At 40.2% G+C, this 16,762-nt stretch overlaps 2 protein-coding genes across 2 annotated transcripts in view; one reads left to right on the top strand and one right to left on the bottom strand.

The window, feature by feature from the left end:
- Positions 1-9,152, top strand: part of pde5ab (phosphodiesterase 5A, cGMP-specific, b) — a gene marked incomplete at its 5' end in the record, with an annotated part of 76,335 nt that extends 67,183 nt beyond the window's left edge. The window contains 5 exon segments of the mRNA XM_014017476.1: positions 518-595; positions 695-758; positions 4,465-4,539; positions 4,897-4,980; positions 5,058-9,152. Coding sequence (XP_013872930.1) covers positions 518-595; positions 695-758; positions 4,465-4,539; positions 4,897-4,980; positions 5,058-5,177 — 421 coding nt within the window.
- Positions 9,153-9,220: 68 nt separating this feature from the next.
- mad2l1 (MAD2 mitotic arrest deficient-like 1 (yeast)) lies at positions 9,221-15,007 on the bottom strand. The gene is made up of 5 exons (XM_014017475.1): positions 14,847-15,007; positions 13,958-14,104; positions 9,998-10,118; positions 9,722-9,825; positions 9,221-9,624 (listed from the first exon to the last, which is right to left on the bottom strand). Exons 1-5 carry the CDS (start codon positions 14,908-14,910, stop codon positions 9,452-9,454), a joined length of 609 nt encoding a protein of 202 aa, XP_013872929.1. The 5' UTR covers positions 14,911-15,007; the 3' UTR covers positions 9,221-9,451.
- Between the last annotated feature and the right edge of the window lie 1,755 nt (positions 15,008-16,762).

The raw sequence follows: 16,762 nt of genomic DNA, 5'->3' as shown, positions 1-16,762 counted from the left end.
GTTTGTTGAATCTGACGTGACATGTTCGTACGAACCCTTTGTACGAACAAAAGTAAGAGAAATTTAGGATAAAAATACGAACATGTTCTTGCATAAGGCCCAATGTTACTCCACATCAAAAGGAGTRCATTGAGCTGGCATCTGATTACAGAACCAGCTGGGTCCCTCACTCTGAAGGTTCACAGGGCAAAAAGAGGACACCCCTGGAAGAGCCAGAACTCACTGAAGGACTTATTTATCCTCTATGGGACACGTTAAGATCTTCCAGCACAAGCTGGGAAAAGAGACATGTGTGTTTCCCTTCTGGACRTGTTGCCTCCCAAACCCAACCATGGATGAAGAAAATGAAGTAGATGAATTTGAAAAGAGAAAGTGTTTTTATGCTACATACTTTATTTTTGTAATTTGCATAGTATTTGCAGTATTACAGCTGCTTTGGTATCTTCCTCTAAATCTAGTCTCATTAGTGTGTTGAGATGTGAGGTCCACTCTGAATGTGTAAATGTTGTGTTGTCAGGAGGAGAGAAGAATTCTTTGAGCTCACCAAGAACAACCAGTTTGTTTGGGAGGATGAACATCACAGAGAATTACTGAGGTAACCACAGAGAGATCTGAAGGATTAATGTTGAACAGTTTCTGATTATGAAGGTAAAACTGTTGTTGTTTCTCTCTTTCTCTCCCCCCCCCCACCCAGGTCAATGCTGATGACTGCATGTGACATCTCAGCCATCACTAAGCCGTGGCCGGTGCAGAAAAGGGTAAAACAGCTGTTTTTGCATTTGGGTTGTGGTTCTTTTTGTTGTGGAGATCCCATGGCAGCTTGTTTGTCGTCGTTCATCATAAATATTTTTTTCACTAATTCATTCATCTTTATCGTTTTAACAAATATTAACATATTAAACTAAAATAGAAGAATTCTTAAACTTATTAATCCTGTTTATCCTGTTTATTTAGGAGACTGTGCTCAAAGTTTAGATGAAAACACCAGAAATATAAAATATTCCAAATACAGYCTGTGTCTCAATTCATGGGTTGAAGCCAACATCGGCCGCATTTGTCGGCCACTTACATCACTGCCTCATGCCGTAGGTTGTCCTGATTCTGGCGCCTACTTATGTGGCCAACAAAACCCCAAAAACGTAGGCTGCATCTACAGTAAGTATCCTACACGACTGACACAGCCACAGTTGCAGACGATGACTTACAGATGATGATGCCAAAGTAAAGTTTTAAATGGCAATCATTAAGCAACATTTCTAGGTCAATTTTTATTTTATTTTAAAAATCTAAATCAAAGGTGAAAATAATGAGGTTTCCAAGAAGACTTTTGGTTCATTCGATCCCACAACAGTTCTCCACGTTGCTTTATGTCGCAAACTTGTTTTTAGAGAYTCACGTTTTATCCCTGAAAGTAAACAGTAAGCATGTAATATATTTTAGTGGGCTTTACTCTAGCCTCATGTAAATGTGAGCAAACTGCAGCAAAACAGAGATGTTTGTTTGGCAGCACAGTTTGACACATCTCTTTTTCCCAGAACTTTTTGAATCAGATGGATTTACAAACTAACTGTACATCTGAGTCCATCTTTCTTTCAAATGGCAGCAGACAGCTAACCTACAGCAGCTGTTAGTCCACGTCAAACTCTCTGTAGCTGAAAGTTAACTTAACAAGATTATTGCTACTAGTTTGTTACAGTGAGCCCAGACTTTGTAATATGTTAAAGGGGACATATCTGCAAAATCCACTTTTTTTAGCTGTTGAATACATATTTGTGGTCTTGGAGTTTCTAGGAGTGTGGAAAATTTGAATTTAGTCTCTCCTGGTGCTACAAAGATATGTTTATATTCTGTTTGGGTCATATATTTCAGACCGTTCAGTTTCTCTATTGTCTATGATGTTTTCTGAGACTATTACATCAAATMATCTGTAACAGAACAGCCAAATAAAGATCTGGACTTACCAACTACAATTTCCTCATCTTAATTCTCCTCTGGTTCTGGGTCAGACTCTGGCTRCAACATGTAAGGCTGGATGGACAAGTCTTCTGGTATTGACATCTTTTAATTAAATTGTAAATAAAACGTTTCTGCATTGCTAGAAAATGTAACACCACCCCACCCCCCAACCCGAAATGGACCGGTCTGGAAGCTGGAGGGGGTGGAGCTTAAAGCGTCTTAAAGGATCAGTGAAAAGACAAGCTGCTTTGAGGCACACATCAGAAACGTGGTGAAAGAYGGGCCGGTAATYTTAGAATAAGAAGGAATTCAGACACTTWACAAAGACCCCAACTGAATGATTTWAATGTGAAAAGGAAGGATTTAAAAGCATCATATCTAAATTCTTTCAAACTAATGAGAACCCCAGAGCAGCTGTTGGTTTAAGCTCCATCATCCAAAAAAGTTTTTGCTTCATGGTTCTGTCTCGTTCATCTCTTCTCCTGTTTATTCTGAAGCTTGTCGACTCAGCGACATGATCATGGTGTAATCAGAGGCATGTCCCTGCGGTGCACTGTCCCCGGTGACTTTCATTAGACTGCACCTCATCAGGAAGCACTGGCACAGCAGAGCTTCACACGTTCTTTGTGCTCATTAGCAGAAACAGCTGGGGCCATCCAGTAAACAAACACACACTGTTATCTCATCAAGTACAACTATAGAGCATACAGAAGGAGTTCGGTCAGTGTGACGCCCGTCTGAAATCCAAACACAACCGGTTTGCTCACTCATTTGATCAAAGTTCCATTGGATGTGTGCTGGTCATGGTCAGGAGAGTGCTCCTTCATGCTACAGATGAGGACATGTTTGGTATTTTTTCTAACTTCTGCGATGACCTCTGATGTTCTGCTTCATGGTTTGATGTTTTTTTGAGTTTTTCCAAAGCGACAGAGGGAGGAGCTCATTAAAAAGTGTGACAGAAAAGAAAAACCAACAAGATAATACTAACACTGGTGCTTCTATATTGGCGCTGTGAATTATTTTTACACTTCCAGTTATTAGTCTTCATTGATGTGGTCCATCTACACTACACTGGATAGGTTTCGTAATGAAATGTTTCTTCATTTGAAAACAAAACTGCACAACTAGTGATGTCGATAAATGATCATCTCAAAAGAATTATTACTTTAGTCTTAAGGTCCGGACACACCTTTGACCCTTTGCAGCTACATCATGGATGTCAGAAGTGAGGGAGGGACATTGACCAGAGTGACTARGATTGTTCTCCCAGTATAGCCATGGATGTTTCAGGTAGATGACTTAAACTTTTAGGGTGCTACATTTTGCGTGGAGTAGAACTTTTATCAGACYGTGGAACAGATTTAATGAGGTGCCGCTGCTTGTCGGCACATTTTACAGCAGACTGTGAGCTGAAGTTTATTGAACTTTATTGAACTCCGCAACTCTGAGGCTTGATTAGTGACCCTGTCAGGACCTGCAGGTAGCTTCAACACACAGAGAGGCTCTGATTGGAGCCTGAGGCTGGAGTCACYTCTCGTTCACCTCTGTGAACACAAACACACTAACATTTTGTGATTGTTTTTGACAAACGTCTTTTTTCTACTTGTTTTTACTTCTTGTGTTTTCTGAGAACTTTGGGTTATTTCTGTCACATCTTCATTTTTAAAGTTTGAGTGTTGTCTCTTTGACTCTTTGACTGTTTAAGTATCTGGGGATCTTGTTCACGAATGGGGGAAGAACGGAGCGGGAGATCGACAGGCGGATTGGCGCAGCGTCTGCTGTAAAGCGGGCGCTGTACCGGTCCYTCGTGGTGAAGAGAGAGCTGAGTCAGAAAGCGAAGCTCTCGATTTACCGGTCGATCTACGTTCCTACCCTCATCTATGGTCATGAGCTTTGGGTCATGACCGAAAGAACGAGGTCCCGGATACAAGCGGCCGAAATGGGTTTCCTCCGCAGGGTGTCTGGGCTCTCCCTTAGAGATAGGGTGAGAAGCTCAGTCATCCGGGAGGGACTCAGAGTAGAGCCGCTGCTCCTCCACATCGAGAGGAGCCAGTTGAGGTGGCTCGGGCATCTGGTAAGGATGCCTCCTGGACGCCTCCCTGGTGAGGTGTTCCGYGCACGTCCCACCGGGAGGAGGCCKCGAGGAAGACCCAGGACACGCTGGAGGGACTATGTCTCTCGGCTGGCCTGGGAWCYCCTTGGAGTTCCCCCGGAGGAGCTGGAAGAAGTGGCTGGGGAGAGGGAGGTCTGGGCCTCCCTTCTGAAGCTGCTGCCCCCGCGACCCGACCCCGGATAGGCGGAAGAAAATGGATGGATGGATGGAGTGTTGTCTCCAGCAGAAACACTTTGTTTTAAACTTTAAACCTCTGATGTTTCATGAACATGTCAGAGTTTAACAGAGTCTCCTGACACATTTGGTCCAGTTCTTGCAGAGCTTTAGTGTTGTCTGCTGGTTCGCTTGTCTTTTGTGAGCTAAAACTTCTTTCTTCCTTCTTCTCTCTGATGCAGATTGCAGAGCTGGTGGCCACAGAGTTTTTTGAACAGGGAGACAAAGAAAGGCGGGAACTGAATATTGAGCCAATCGTAAGTACTGTGGAGTCTCATCGCGCTCRATAAGCCCACCATGACACGACTCGTTTAGACCCTTTCAGGATTTACTGTGCTGTGAAAAAGTTTTTGCCTCCGTACAAGATTCTGTTTTTTCTTTTTTTGCCACATTTTAAATGTTTCAGATCATCAAACAAAAGTTAAAATAACTTGAACAAATACAGAACACGCTTTTTAAACAATGATTTCATATACCTGAAATAATTAAGAGTGACACAAAGAGCCAAACATTTTGAAGGAGGCCAATACTTTTTACATTTCTGTAGCTGCTATAGTTTGTTCAGGCATTCTGTGTTGTAAAACTTAATATAATTTGATTATTTTTCACTTCAGGATTTGATGAATCGTGAGAAAAGAGATAAGATACCCAGCATGCAGGTGTCCTTCATTGATGCCATTTGCATTCAGTTGTATGAGGTAATGTCAGTACGGTCCATGTCAGTAAACCTAATAAACATACAACATATCTGAAGTTCTGAACTCGGGTCTTTCAGACTTTGGCTAGCATGTCGGAGTACTGTTCCCCGCTGCTGGAGGGCTGTCAGAAGAACCGGCAGCACTGGAAGCATTTGGCTGAAGACTTAGAGAAGGGTCTGGTCAATGGACTGGTGTGACACCCCTCACCCCCCAAATCTACTTCTAACAGACGTAAACTCACAGGATTCTTCTGGCCTCGCTAATTTTCATGACTTTAGCCCAATGTTTTACATGACATGCTGTGTGCACTGAAACAAACCTGTAAAGTCGTTTTCCTGTCCTAAAAAATACGGAAGCTTGTTGAGGAATGAAGGGTTTGTCTGTCTGTGGGAATCCATGCTATAAATGTTAACTTATGGTTATTTATCTTCGGTCTGACCTCAGATCTGAGAATCTCACAGCCAACCMGTGTACCCGTTGGCAGTCAGAAACAAAACAGGGTTTGTTAGTTGTTGTGCTCAGGAACTAAGCCCTGCAGCAACATGTTCACTGAAAGAAGTTTTAGTGCCGTGACTGATTTGGTACAAACTGATAGAAGCAGAACAAGAAAGCTGCCTGTGTGCACGAGGCAGCCATGTTGGATTTTGAGGTTGGAATTGGCAAGAAACATTCAACATTTTCAATCTAAATTCTGACTTCAGGGACCATTCCAGATGATTTTTCATCAATTTAACCTCTTGATTATAAGCATGTTTACAGTGCTAACACTGAGTGGACTGATTTCTATGTTCAGTCCTTCAGACAAAATACAATAATAGAAATGTTAAGTTATAGAAAAATTCAATCGATAACCAAAGGACAATTGTACAAACCTTCAGATTCATCTTGTAGCATCCATATTACAYTGGTTCTCAAACTGGTCATAAACACCACAGCAGCAAAGCTATRAGTGTCACCACTATAACAAACAGAAAAACAGTCCCTTTATCTGACAGAAATAAGCCAACTGACCAATCTACTTATCGTTAGCTCTTCCCTAAAAATGAACCCCCCTTCTTTATTCTAAACTTTAAACCCATTTAAAGAGACACACAGAGGACTGGTTATCCTTGACTGGACCAGKTGTTTAGTGGCTGAAACACTGAGAACATATCCCATAATTCAACCAAACATAGATGTTCTGATTGAAACTTCAATAATGGTAGRAATCTTCACATTCTTCTTTGATATGCACCAGCTGTGCCTCATGTTTCACTTCTTTCACACATTGGACTGATTCAGATAGACACTGTAATAGGAAAATCACACTGAACTGAAGTTGGACTCTTTAAAATCCTTTGATTCCGTACAATCTTTGCATTGTCCAGTTCTAAAGACACTGTGGTCTAAAACATTCCTCTAATCCACAAGTTTGACATAACTTGTATGAATTTTCTTTGTTTTGCACTTTTTGTTGGTAGCAGGTACTTTTGAGATTTCACTGATGCTGCTTCAGTAACCATCAGTTAACCATCATTCCCTCCAGTTTCCACAAAGGGTTTCCACTGCATTTTTGTTTGGACTAGTTTTGGTTTGCAGTCAAAGGTTGAACCACTCATCCTTTTTTGTTTTGGGCCAATATTGCCTTTTAGTTTTATGTCACTGTTTAGCTTATGGTAATTAATTTGCCTGTTATTTAACTATCAAATAGTTTCTGAGTACCATTGGAGGTGGTCCTGTGTATCACCATGGTACAAGTTTGAGAAACATGGTATTAATGTGTACATGTAGATGTACTGTAATGCTAACACATTAGCACCTAAATTATGGACTGAATTTGTAACATTGTTGTGCATCAAAAAATGTCCCCTAGCTCATGAATATAAATGAAGTTCAGCAGATTGTAGCAGTTAGTACTGTTCCCAGACTCTGGTTGAGRTTCAGTCCCGTCAGGTTTGGTGAGCAAAGTATTTTTTTAATGAAATCACCTCAACAACAAAATTCAAACTAAAGTTGAAGTATGTCCAAATATAACTTCTACAACAAAAAATGAGGAACTTCTGTTTGTTTTACTATCAAGGTACAGCTCATTTTATCATGAGTTCTTAGGGCCGTCTTCTGTATAGTCCTGTTTCTTTAGGACTGTCTTCTGTAGTCCCAGATTTTTTAGGACTGTCTTCTGTAGTTTCAGAGTTCTTTAGAACCGTCTTCTGTGGTCCCAGATTTCTTAGGTCTGTCTTCTGTAGGTCTAGAGTTCCTTAGGACCGTTTTCTATTGTCCCATGTTTTTAGGACCATCTTCTGTAGTCCCAGAGTTCCTTAGGACCATTTTCTGCGGTCCTATGTTTCTTTAGGACCATCTTTTGTAGTCCCAGATTTCTTGGGACTGTCTTCTGTAGTTTCAGAGTTCTTTAGGACTGTCTTACATAGGTCCAGAGTTCCTTAGGACCGTTTCCTGTTGTCCCATGTTTTTAGGACCATCTTCTGTAGTTCCAGAGTCCCTTAGTACTGTCTTCTGTAATCCCAGAGTCCCTTAGTACTGTCTTCTGTAGTCCCAGAGTCCCTTAGTACTGTCTTCTGTAGTCCCAGAGTTCCATAGGACCATTTCCTGTTGTCCCATGTTTCTTTAGGACTGTCTTACGTAGGTCCAGAGTTCCTTAGGACCGTTTTCTGTGGTCCCAGAGTTTTTAGGACTGTCTTCTGTAGTCAGAGTTGTCAGCCACAGGAAATAACACCAGAGTGAGCACTAAGCTATATTTATGACCATAGGCTTTATTTTTGCATGGTGGTTTTSATCTTGAAGTTTCACCTTCGCAGTTAATCTCACTGTCAGGTGGTCCAACCCAGGTCCTTGAGAGACCAGAACCAGTCCAGTCCAGTGGGATCAAATGGACTTACTGTATACTTTGTGTCACAATTACTAAACTTGTTAGATGACTTTGTTCACGGCACACAAGTTTGACTTTTATACATTTTTCACTCACTGTCTTAACTGTTGCATATTTATTTTTGTTTTATATATTTATTAGAGTTTCTATATTGTACTTTTGAAAAGAGCACATAATTCTTATAGAAAATGTAGTTTTAATATGAAAAGCAACTGTTTTCTTTTTTATTTTTTGAAAGACCTTTTTAACTACCGCATGATCTGAAACCTGTTCAGAATGTTTGCCTTGTTTTAGTGAAAAACTGGTTTGATTTTTCCACTGCTGTGTGATAAAGCAGGACCATTAAAAAAGTTTTATTTCCTCATGTTTCTTTACACCCATATCAGGAAGTAAATCCAGTCTATGAAAACATATCAGCTGATTCAAAGGTCAAATTATTGCTGTCACTGAATGAGATCAGCTGATCTAAAACAAATCTTCTAGTTGTACATTTGATGGAAGCTTACATTTCTAATCCACCTGGTTTCGAACAATTGTTGAAAACGTCTCGAATTGGCCAGAGTATGCTTACTGTATACCCTGAAGGTGAAGTCACGTTTATTTCCTTCAGAGACCAAATCACTTAAAACTTATTTCAAAGATAAAATCCTCAAMTTCTGAAAACTAAGCACATTTTGACTTTTAACACTGGGTCAGGGACGTCATGCAGTGTTCAGAGGCTGTACTGGTGAAAACACGTGTCGGATAGTAAAAATGCACTCATCTGCCTACGTGTATTCGAAATACCAGGAAATACTTGCTGATATGGGTCTGAGAACTGGTTTTGTGCTTCAAGTGTGATTTAGTCACATTTAGTAGTTAGTACCTAGTCCATAAGTCGGACCAGTGGTACTGGTTCTACAGCAAGAGCGAACTCAYAACTTCTGTTGTAAAACGATTATTTCTGACCAGATTTCTACTTACTTTAAATACACATTCAGGTTGTTCTAGTTAGTTATGTAGAGAGAAATTATCCTGTTTTGTTGGGATCACTGTTCACTCCTACACAACTGTAGTTATACGCACACCAACAGATGCCACATTAGTGCATTTTGTCATAAACACGMTGAAGCACTTGTGTAGATGCTTAAAAAGATCATCTGTATTTGTTGTGGTTGTTTTGTACTTTGAAGTTTCCAGGGTTGTAATAGACACGTGCTACTTTTTGTAACATGATGGATTTCTGTAATAAATCTGGTACCAGTGTGACAGACAWGTCTCACTGTGAGCCCAGAGTCCGGCTGAATAAAGGATGTTATTTTCCATGTGTGGTTGAGCTTCATTGTTGCACTGCCACCTTCTGGTCAAACATTAATAATGCACAAAGAAGCAAGGTGTGTTTGAGATGGATTTTTAACGTTGAACATTTAAAACAGGTTGAAAACTTAAAGAGGAACAGGACATTAAAGGAAAAACAAGTTGTTTATGAAAATATTTACAGAGTGAATGGGAAAGCTTTGTCACGACTCTCAAAACAAGACAAAAAAAAGAAAGGCGGTCCTCTGAGCAACCAGAACTCAAAACAGGAAGAGGTGGGGCTTGTGGTGTGTTCTGATGTTCACAGGGTTAAACAGAGTCYGTCCTCTTGTAGGCCACCATGCTGTTCACCTTGTGGATGGATGTGGTGAAGGAGCGGAGACGCACCTCCTCTGATTGGTCAATAATCTGTGGGCCAGACTCCTCCCACTTGTCTGGAACCACCAGGTCTTTGTCTGTGTAGACCAGGAGGTCAAAGGCACCTGCAGCAGAGGAGGGAGGAGTTACTGTGGCAGAACTGGAAGCAGCTTTGATTTGTTGGAACAGATCAGAAGAAAAGAAAAAGAAGTGGTTCCTCACATGGTGTCTCCAGCAGTGGCAGGAAGGTGACTGTAGCTGTTATCTGTCTGATGACGGAGCGGATCTCATCCTGAATGGTCTTGATGGATTTCTCTCTGGGAGCACTGAGAACAGACAGGAACACACACTGATCACTCTGATGGTGATGGTAAACTTCAACTGCAGCCAAACATCTGATAAAACCAGTCGCTGATACAGTATATTACTGGATTGGGTGCCATATGCATTGAGCTAATGCTAATGCTAACCAGTGAAGTACAACACAGGGGAACTGACCTGCTCTCTTTGGCTGACTTGTCACACTCGATGTCAAACTGCCATCTCTCCAGAACCTCGTTGGTCTCCAGACAGGTGATGACCAACACCAGCTTCTGCACGGTGCACTCAAACAGCCACTCTGCGACACAAACACACAGCATTTCTTTACCACAGTGTACAGCTAACGTCACACTCACCTGCTGAGCAYCAGCAGGAACATCAACRCTGTAAGAGAAAACTGTTGCAAAATACATCCCTGTTAGCTGTACCTAAACAAAGCTTCTGATTCACAGTTATTAGGTTTAGCCATGCAATGCCACTGGATGGTAAATGTGTAAATAAGCCTATCAGGACCACTCTGCCAAGTGACTCAACACTGAAGTGAAATCGACAATCTCTTTGTGTGTGATTGTTAGAATGTCCAGAACATGTAATCACTAAACTATTGTTGAATGTAATGCATCAACACAGATTTTCAGCTTGTGTTTTTGTTGTACAAAGACAATATTAAATTTTTATTATTTGCACATTCTAAATGTTTTTTTAAGATGTTTAGAATGGATTTAAGAAAATCTGAAAACATGATTTATTGTTGTGATATTTAAAGCCCTTCCAGGAGCAGTTTTTGAAACTTTGGCTTTATTTTCTCTGTAAAAATAAAACACACAGCAGTATTTCTTGGCTTTGTTTGCTCAGKTCTACAGCTGGTTGTGTAGGATGGTTAGTGTAGGGGGGTGGGGACAAGTGTGAATACCATGACTGTGAATAGAGCATGGTGCATATTGTTTGGACTCTGGAATGCATTAGCATTACAAAGTTAAACAATAAGAACTGATGACTATGTAAATATGGTCGGTTACGTGTTCCACAGTGGAGGTGTGTATGAGGACGCTGCAGACACAGCAATAACCTGCAGGAAGTGTGGTGTGCATCTGTGCTTTTCAGATGAAAGGAACTACTTTTTGGAGTACTGTGATATTTACTGTTATAAAGCTGTGTAAGCAATCCACAGTGCAAATCAACCCTTAGTTGTTCAGTAGAGCAGTGGTTCCCAAACTTTTTAGCTTTTGACCCACAAAATACCAGCAGCAGAAACCTGTGACCCCAGGTTTTGTTGGTTGATAAACATTGTTTTCATGTCAAAAAAACAAGAACATAATAATATTTATTACTCTCTTTTTGTCCATTTTAAGTACATTAACTTTACTCTTTTGTAACAACAAAGGTAAAAAAAAATTGTTGTTAGTTGTAATGTTTTAATTAAGTAATTCAGAAAATCTTTTCAGGACCCCACCTTGATGTTTCGGGACCCCACTGTGGGTCCCGACCCCAACTTTGGGAACCACTGCAGCAGAGTAAAAACAAAAAAACACAAATTCTCCTCCCACCCAGACTCAATGTTGCAATATCACATTTCTGTAAAAACCTTACTGAAACATCAGAAAACCCTTTATTTTCTGCTCCAGGAGCCTCCTTTCTTAGCCTGGCCCTTACCTTCCTACGCAGCTCCGCTCAGTTCTAGTTTCCTCAATTCTAGGACAGGGTCTGGTTTTTARCAGGCTACCCTTCATCATAAAAAGAGGTGGGAAAAAAACTACGCTTTTTTTCTATGGTTAAAAAGGTTTGGTTTGGAAAACGTGATCAGACAGAAATGTAAACAGTTATCTTTGTGTAATCCTGAATCTGCCAGTTTACTTCTGCTCTCACAGGTTAAAGCAGTAGTTTTAGGTGGTAAAATGTGACACATATTAACATCTTTTTGCACACTGACCTCAATCTTTTCCTTGACTGATGTTTAACACTAGACTTTARTCCAATACAACTGAGGCTGAGGATTCTCCTCCATCAACAATGTTTATCAGGCCAAAAGTGTTTCACATTAGCTTTAGCTAACACTGCTTCTTTAGTTTGAATAATACTAAAAGCCAACAGAAACACAACCAGTGAAAAACACTTCACATTTCCTTAAAGTCTGATTTTTAATATCTGTTTATGATTTTACATCTTTTTTCCACATCAAGTGTCTTCATCTGTGGCACATTCAGACAGAAAAATGTTCAAGATTTGATCAAATTTGTGACCCATCAAATCTAAATGAGGATTAAGCCCAAAAGTGGAATGTGGAGAAATATGCAAATATGGTGTTTTGATTAAAATAGTTGCAAAAATTGCATTTTGTCAAAACAATAGATGCCTTATCAATGTATCATTTCAATCAACTGTCTGAAATATAATCATAAAACAAAATTTTGAAGCACGTTTTAGGGCAGTAGCAAAAAAAAAAACTGATTTTGAGGAAAAACGCCTTAAAATTGTGAGATTTTCCCTGTGAGCTAGAAATATTTTTGTTTGTTTTTTRCCAGCTAGAAAATCTCAATATTCAAATACTATTTGAAGTTTCTTCTTTATAAWGACATTAAAAACTCCTCCTTACAATTACATAAAATTAGGATTCAGACCAAATATATTAATGTATTATTGTGGCCAACAAGACAAATTAAGGCATATCTCTGGATCCACTTTTGATATCAGAATGATCCAGGTATCAAAATTRTACTTTTAAAGCAGGAATCTGAAAAGGTAATTAGGTCATTTTGACCAAATTTGACTTAATCCTTATTTCGATATGATGGCTCACATTTAACAAAAATACAGCAAAAAGGAGGTACATCTGCAAATAAACATTTAGTGATTTGTTCTGCTCATAAACCTACAAACTCTTTAATAAACTCAAGCTTCACTTTTGATGTCACGCATCGTCTTCAAAATTCTTCTTCTCACATTTAAAGCTATCCACCATCTTGTCCCTCCTTACATGTCTGACCTTGTACATATCTCCATCCCCTCCTCTCTTCATGTGTTCAAGRCTGCTTTGAAAACACATCTCTTTACATTAGCATATCCATCTTAACTTCATTTGTAATCCATGCTCTCCAACTCATGCCATCTTGTCTCTAACTGTATTTTCACACATTCTCCTATGATGTGCCTAATGCTGTAAGTGTCCTTGGGTGTCCTGAAAGGCGCTTTTCAAATAAAATGATTATTATTATTATTATTATTATTATTTGTTGTGAAAGAGTGAGCTGAAAAGCTAACGTTAGCTTCCTTTCCCTTTGTTTTGATCTGACTTTATTGTCTTATGATTCTGTTTTTTCAAAGTACAGACTTTGCTCAGCTTAAACCTTCTCACTGCTAAATGTTGTTTCTTGATGGCAGTCACACGTTCATTGTGAATGTACTGTAATGAAATAATTAAGTTTTGTCATTCTAAAAAACATCCTTGTAAACAGAGGACAGTAGGGTTGGGCAATATTGGCAAAAAAAATTAGTCACGATTAATTGTGGTATTTAGCCGAAAATGATTAATTTGACMATTAATCCTCTGGAGTCCCTGGACACCCTTATTTTATAGTGATGACCAATTTAGTGGGAAAGATTTGGTCTTTGTAAAAAAAAAAATTCTAAATTGTGTGAGAATTACAGATTTCAGGATATACATCATATTTTAAATTGTGTAGATAGATAAATAAATTACAGAACTTTATTTTTAATGTTCGTCCTATTTGAAGCAGAGAGGAACAACAAGCAGACTGACCAGAGTAATCCCCAGTCAGTCCGCCTGGTGGCATTAATCATATTAATCGTCAAGTGCCAAAAAGTAATCGATTAATGTTTTTCTGACGATTAATTGCACACGATACGATTATGCCCAACCCTAGAGGACAGTTTCTACACAGAAAATCCTCATGAAAGAGTCTACAGAGGACCATGAGTCACACTGCACTGCCATAAAGACAGCATTTCTGTAGCATTTGGAGAAAGTGTGTGTCTGCACACCATCCAGCCCTCAGGAGACTGAACAGGAAGTATTTCCCTTTTATCAAGAACAATAACTGTTTCAGCAGAACAGCGGGCCCTGCAGGGGTTTTCAGAGAGCTTTGCTGTGTTGTGTGCCTCTGTGAGGAACAGACAAACCTTTGAGCTGAGACACCACGTTGGTCAGGTAGTTCTTCAGCTTGGGATCAGTGGTGAGCTGCAGGCTCATGTCGTAGTGGGTGACTCTGGTGAACATCTCTGGAGGGTAGATTCCCCGCTGGTACAGGATGCTGTTGATGCCGAAAGCTGAGGAGGACAGAGGGTTCACAGAAAGCACAGAGACTCAGTGAAACAGATACTTGAATATAAGCTAACATTGGTTAGACGTGGCAGCCATCTTGAGCTAGATAGACTGCAAAAAGTTTATATCAGTCATATAATATTTACTTTAAGAACATTTCATTAGAATCTGCYCAGTGTTTCAGGAGATATTTGATAAGTCATTTTATAACAAAGGGGAAAAATGCATTCTGTATGGAGTTTTCAGTGTAACAGCAATGTAAATGTAAGGAGCTGAAACTCGTGAGTAAACCGGCAAAATATAACTTTGATCACGGTTCTTCATAGAACATACACTTCARAGACTGGAAGTAACCGTGCTTTCATAAAGCTGCGGGCTTCTTTAAAATTCGGCTCAAGTAAAACTCGATAATATTGAAACAATTCGTAATATTAGCTAAAAATGAACCGAATCCTCCCTCTGTTGTCCTCCACTTCATGGCAGGTCGTGATGGGCGGAGCATCATTGTAAACACGTTTAACTCAAAAGTTCCAGTTTTACAAATATAAACTCTCATTTACATTATTTGCTCTAACTGCGAGCTGTTTTTAAAGCTTTGACTTGGTACTTTATTTTCCAGATTTTCCTCAAGAGTTCCGCTTGCAGTTCGGAGCGGACTGGRTGGGCCAAAGCAAAGCAGCAGGTTCGGTTAGCACGGCTGGTGTCTCGTGTCGAAGGCAAAAAACTAAAAGTGTTGCTAATACTCACAGAAGAACTCGGCCACCAGCTCCGCACTTCCTTTCAGAGTAATTCCCTTCAACGTGCTGGTCATCCTCACAACTACTGCTCTTCTATTTCACTTCGAAAACCTTTGTGTTCTTTTCTTCCAGGAAGCTTCGACTACCCGCCGCCCAGTTTGAATTGAACCCTCTCTCGTATGCGCATGCGTGAAAGATTTCTGCGTCATGACGTTGGCGTTGCACACACGACGTCGACGTACGGCGTTTACAACTTTCCGACACTAGAGGGCAGTGCTTGTTTATTTAACATCTGTACCGAAGAAACGGAAAAAGGTTAATTTTTAGATTTAACTCGCTCTGACTTTATATTTTAAAATAGTCCACAATTAATTTATTTAGTTCTTTTCTTGCTTTGAATAAAACAATACAATGAAAATCGTTATGGAGGAGAAAGGAGGAAGCTTGCAAGCCTGAGAACACCTTTCTGACTGAAACACAGGGGTGGCAGCACTATGTTGTGGGCTTGTTTTGCTGCAGGAGGGACTGGTGCACTGCACAAAACAGATGGTAGCATGAGGAATGAACATTATGTGTAAATACTGAAGCAACATCTCAACACATCAGCCAGGAAGTTAAAGCGTGGCACAAATGAGTTTTCCAAATGGACAATGTGCTGAAGCATACAGCCTAACTGGTTACAACTCATTAACAAAGTCAATGTTTTGGAGTAACCATCACAAAGCTCTGATCTGAATCCTATCGTAAATGTTGCAAATCTGAAAAGTCAGTCCTCACACATGACAGTAAGAATATTTACTTTATTCAAGCTGACAAGCATGTACAGAGCCCTCACACGCACAATTAATAACAGTCTGTGTTCACACAATCATCTTTTGCATATTTCATACAGATATAAATAACATCCATCCATCCATTTTCTGTACACGCTTCTTCCTTTTCAGGGTCGCGTGGGTCACTGGTGCCCATATCCAGCAGTCACAGTGCGAGGGGCAGGGTTGTCTTGTGTCAAATGACCCTGTGGCTGCAACAACAAGGGATTAGTAATGGAATTATTCACTTACATCACCTCTTCAGTGGTAAAACATTCACCATGTTATACTGTTATAAAGTAAAGGATTTTGGTCTCGGTGAGAATTCCTACAACCTGACAAATAACATCAAAGCAGTTTAACTGTTTTTTTTATATTTAAAAGAACATGTTAGTATAAATGCTGACACACACTAAAAACTTGATTCTTGCTTGAACTGAATAGGATGTTTCAGTGAGTTGAAGGTAACAAGAACTTCCACATATATTCTGACTGTAAATTAAGTTTTGGTCAAATATTTGAAGTTTTATTTTAATTTATTTTCACGCACAAAAAAAAAAGGCAGATTTCTTTGAAATAATGAATATTATCATCTAATTATTAAAAAAGATGCCAACAATTTTGCGTAATCTGTTAGAGCTCAGAATTAAGGATGACTCTACCAGACCCAGACTTCCCTCTCCCCAGACACTTGGACCAGCTCATCCGGTGGAATCCCAAGGTGTTCCCAGGCCAGCTGAGAATCATAGTCCCTCCAGTGTGTCCTGGGTCTACCAGTGGGACGTGCCTGGAACACCTCACCAGGAAGGCGTCCAGGAGGCATCATAACCAGATGAACCACCTCAACTGGCTCCTCTCAACGTGGAGGAGCAGCAGCTCTACTCTGAGTCCCTCCTGGATGACTGAGCTTCTCACTCTATCTCTAAGGGAGAGCCCAGACACCCTGCGGAGGAAACTCATTTCAGCCGCTTGTATCTGCGATCTCGTTCTTTCAGTCACTACCCAAAGCTCATGACCATATAGATGAGGGTAGGAACGTAGACCGACCGGTAAACTGAGAGCTTCGCCTTCTGGCTCAGCTCTCTCTTCACCACGACAGACCGGTACAGCGCCT

Source organism: Austrofundulus limnaeus, unplaced genomic scaffold (assembly GCF_001266775.1).
Source record: "Austrofundulus limnaeus strain Quisiro unplaced genomic scaffold, Austrofundulus_limnaeus-1.0 Scaffold169, whole genome shotgun sequence".
NCBI lineage: Eukaryota > Metazoa > Chordata > Actinopteri > Cyprinodontiformes > Rivulidae > Austrofundulus > Austrofundulus limnaeus.
This window is presented reverse-complemented; position numbering and strand designations above follow the sequence as displayed.